At 34.8% G+C, this 4,814-nt stretch overlaps 1 protein-coding gene across 1 annotated transcript in view; it reads left to right on the top strand.

Annotated features, from left to right (window-relative positions):
* LOC111089314 overlaps window positions 1-4,814 on the top strand; it is a 15,200-nt gene that overhangs the window by 2,943 nt on the left and 7,443 nt on the right. Inside the window, exon 2 of the mRNA XM_022401584.1 lies at window positions 1,606-1,814. Coding sequence (XP_022257292.1) covers window positions 1,615-1,814 — 200 coding nt within the window. The 5' untranslated portion in view covers window positions 1,606-1,614. The remainder of the gene's footprint in view (window positions 1-1,605; window positions 1,815-4,814) is intronic.

Below are 4,814 nucleotides of genomic sequence, written 5' to 3'. Positions count from 1 at the left end.
AATCAGAGTAATTAAAGTAATATGTTTCACAACAATACAATAATACTCAGGCCAAGAAGCTTCATTAACAGATCAGTGTAATTAAGGTAATGTGTTTCACAACAATACAGTAATACTCAGGTCAAGAAGCTTCATCAACAGATCAGTGTAATTAAGGTAACGTGTTTCACAACAATACAGCGATAGTCAGGTCAAGAAGTTTCAGTAACAAATCAGAGTAATTAAAGTAATATGTTTCACAACAATACAATAATACTCAGGCCAAGAAGCTTCATTAACAGATCAGTGGTAATTAAAGTAATATGTTTCACAACAATACAGCGATAGTCAGGTCAAGAAGTTTCAGTAACAAATCAGAGTAATTAAAGTAATATGTTTCACAACAATACAGCAATAGTCAGATACAATAGTTTCAACAGGAAGAAGTAATTAGATAACTACGGTTTACAGCAAGATATAAACAATCAAATCATTAAATTTAACATACTGAAGACAGTAATTACAAGTGCGTGATGTTACAATCAGACTATAGTATTTAGTTCACGATTTTTATTCCCACATGATAAAAATTACGTCCCTGAATATCACTTTTTTTAGACAATAAATCGGTGTGGTTTTAAACAGGAAATAGTATAAAGTCCAACGAATGTTTACAGTTATTAGAGTATATATATATATATATATGTGTGTTAGTACAAAACAATGTTGATTAGTGTACAAAGGCTTATTATAGCAGACTAGATGTCTCAAACGTACTTGTTCCGAAATAACTGTCCCCAGTGGCACAGCGGTATGTCTGCGGACTTACACCGCTTGAAACCCGGTTTCGATACCCGTGGTGAGCAGAGCACAAATAGCCTATTGTGTTGCCTTGTGCTTAACTTCAAACAACCGTAATAACTCTAGGACAGAAATATTTTACCCTTTACTTCGTTTAATTTCTTCTGAATGGTTTTCTTTTATCCCTATTTTTCTCAGTAGAAGCTAAATGATTGATTCATTCAATTTTTTTTTCCAGTTATTGACTAATTTTAAGTTTATCGTTGAGCTCCCACATTTGAATTTAATTACTGAGATCAACTGATGTGTAGTAGGCATCACTGGAATGACAGGAGACATTATTTCAGGCTCTTATCTTGGAACTAAAAATACATTTTATCTAACGATTATGCTACGTCATGTATTTTAATCGAATATATTTTTATTATCTGTTAGTAATTTTCATCGCTGCTAGTTTTATATATGTAATTTCGCAGCCTAGGGGGAGAAAAATCTGAATGTTTGTTTTACCGCAAAGCTACATAATAAGGTATCTTCGCTCTGTCCACTGCGGGAAATTGAACCCTGGATTTTAGAGTTGTAACTCCGTAAACGAACCGCTGACCTACCGGAAGGACTGATCCAGGGATTTTACACTTGAAATTGCAACTAGGAGATTTTTATGTCTCAAAGTTGATTACTTTGTAGGTACCACGGATTAATTATATTTCTATCAAGATTCTATTACACGTATTTTTTGTTTGAGCATATAATATCTTTGATATATTGATTTCCCTAATTGTAACTTTAATTGTTGAATGCTTTCTTTTTCTCTAACTGCACTAGATATATATAATGAATAATCACTGCACCTTTTCCATCATTGTCTTGTGTGTCGTCATGATTATAACAGCAGGAAGTGTCTCCAGCGGACTTCTCTTAAGACAGAAAAGAGGATTTCGTAACTTGGAGTTGTCTACAGCGAGAGGGTTTGGTAAACGAAAGCAGGAAAATAAGCAAGTTTCTTTACCGGATGTATTTTTCAACTTCATAAGGTGAGGCAGTAAGTTTTATTTCCCATGCGCGACGGATGCTCAAAGTAAAACAACATGAAGTATGTTTCAAAGGTTTGTTTGTTTGTTTTAAGTTAAGCACAAAGCTACACAATGGGCTATCTGTGCTCTGCCTACCACGGGTATCGAAACCCGGATTCTAGCGTTGTAAGTCCACAGGATGTTTCAAAGGATCTCTGATTCTTACAGAAATTCTTGTACCTTTCAAGAAACACTAGGACTTCTTAAAAAGCGTAGTGACGTGTCTAAATTGAAAAATTAAATAGTGACCGAAGATTCTAGCCTTCAGTAATATGTAAAATCAATAACTTCATTGAATAAATTGGATGGGAATCTATTTTCTCTGTTCGATCAGTTTTCTAATATTGTTATAATTATTTGTAAAGAAATTGAAGACAGACCATAAGAGGGATTTCAACCTACTTGTAGTAAGGTTCGCACTTTATTGCCCAAAGGATGCCGCCTTCTATTATTCTAGCCTTCAGTAATATGTAAAATCAATAACTTCATTGAATAAATTGGATGGGAATCTATTTTCTCTGTTCGATCAGTTTTCTAATATTATTATAATTATTTGTAAAGAAATTGAAGACAGACCATAAGAGGGATTTCAACCTACTTGTAGTAAGGTTCGCACTTTATTGCCCAAAGGATGCCGCCTCACGCTGATTGGCTTTCTCAGGGAAAGGGGGAGAGGGGAGTGTCGTCATTGAAGATACCGAGATCATGATTCCAATTTTGCCACCAGAGGGCGCCACGTTTTACTGTGTGTGTGTGTGTGTGTGATTTGTTGTGTAAAGTGAATACTAATTAGAGTTTATTGTTATAAAATTATTATAGTAATCACTGTTTTTTTGTTACAAATACTGAATTGTTATCAACACTTTAATCCTTTGGTCCTTGGACTAGCTAGCCAGTTATTGCAAAATAGACTTTATCATTCTAATCCTATGGACCAAGCCTGCCAGTAGCCTTGAATATCAAAACTTTAATCCTTTGGTCCTTGGACTAGCTAGCCAGTTATTGCAAAATATACTTTATCATTCTAATCCTATGGACCAAGCCTGCCAGTAGCCTTGAATATCAACACTTTAATCCTTTGGTCCTTGGACTAGCTAGCCAGTTATTGCAAAATATACTTTATCATTCTAATCCTATGGACCAAGCCTGCCAGTAGCCTTGAATATCAAAACTTTAATCCTTTGGTTCTTGGACCAGCTAGCCAGTTATTGCAAAATAGACTTTGTCATTCTAATCCTATGAATTTTCTACCAATCTTGTCAGTAGTCTTGAATATCAAACACTTCTGACTGTCACGCTTTACTTTTATTTCTTCAAACCGCTCTATTTCTACATTACAACACAATCAGCACTTACTTCACACCTTTACTAGGCTTGGTCAACTCAGTGCTAACCTTTGTCATTCTAAGCAGATGGTTTTTTCTAACTTGTGTATTTTCTTAACCAAGCCAGTCAGTGATATTCAATGAGTCAGACTTGGTAAACTGTGTATTGAGTTAAAGAAAGCTTTAATGTCTACTCTTTCTTCTTACAATAACTGTGTGTGAAGAAAAATTCAACAGTATCAAGATTTGATTCAAATACGGGTTCATTAGTCTTGTGAACGTATAACAGAAACGACATGTAGAAATGTGTATGTGTGTTTCGTGATTGTATGCGTTCATTGACGCAAATATCACAGATATTTTGTAGATTGCGTTTTGAACAAGTTACTTCACCAATGTGGTCCACAGAGATTTATGGTAAGTGTTATTATTCTACAATAGTAATTAATCATATGTAGTAAAATGTAAGTTGTAATCTCATTCAAACATGTTAAGTCAAATAATGTTTTTCACAACTTGTGAAGTGCTGTCACAGTATATTTGTTAAAATCATATGGACAGATGTAAAAATAATGGTAATTATGTATATACATATTTGAAAATCCACCTCTGTAAAACATGAGATAAAGTAACGTGTAAATTATTTTGTTGTATAAAGTCAAATTAGTAAAAGTGTTATTCCATAATAAACGTTTTATTGACTATGTAAAATATTGTATAAAGTCAAAGTATAAATTTTAATTATTTCATGATATCGCCATTTTTAGGGCGAATTAAACCTACACTACAGAGATGTATTGTGTGTGTGGTAAAAATGTATATAATTGTGATCATGTTACGTTAAATAATATATCATGTCATTGAAGAACACTTGATTGAAATTTAAAAGAGTAAGTTTTAATTAAGATATTGCCCTTTTAGGACATATATATGGTAAGAAATTTTAATTAACTAATGAATTGGTGTTAAGTGCCCTTTTTTATGAAGATTTAATTATAAATGTTTTAATTAATTAGTGTTAAGCATCCTTTTTAGGATGATTTAATTAATTAATGATTAATTATCGACATGATGAGACATGTATTATATGAGTCATGGCCGCCTGTCATAGCCGCATAGAAACACATTCTATAAATTGTGGTACTATTACGTAATCATCCATCATGGCCGCCTGTCATGGCGGCTTAGCAACCCGCCTTTTATGACACGCCTCTCTGGTAGCAAAACTTGGAACTATGTTCTCGTTATGTGGCGGCATTCTTTGGACGGTGAAGTGCCTCCCTTACTACTCTTATACCTCTGTTTGCTGGGGAGATGTTCTAACCAACAAATCACAAAGACCTGGCATGGCCAGGTGGTTAGGGAGCTCGACTCGCAATCTGAGGGTCGCGGGATCGAATCCTTGTCACACCAAACATGCTCGCCCGTTCAGCCGTGGGGGCGTTATGATGTGACGGTCAATCCCACTATTCATTGGTAAAAGAGTAGCCCAAGAGTTGGCGGTGGGTGGTGATGACTAGCTGCCTTCCCTCTAGTCTTACACTGCTAAATTAGGGACGGATAGCGCAGATAGCCCTCGTGTACCTTAGCGCGAAATTCAACACAAATCAAACCAATCAAGATAAAGTATAATATT

This window comes from Limulus polyphemus, unplaced genomic scaffold (genome assembly GCF_000517525.1).
Source record: "Limulus polyphemus unplaced genomic scaffold, Limulus_polyphemus-2.1.2 Scaffold5872, whole genome shotgun sequence".
NCBI lineage: Eukaryota > Metazoa > Arthropoda > Merostomata > Xiphosura > Limulidae > Limulus > Limulus polyphemus.
Note: the sequence above shows the minus strand (reverse complement) of the source record. Positions and strands in the feature narration are given on the sequence as shown.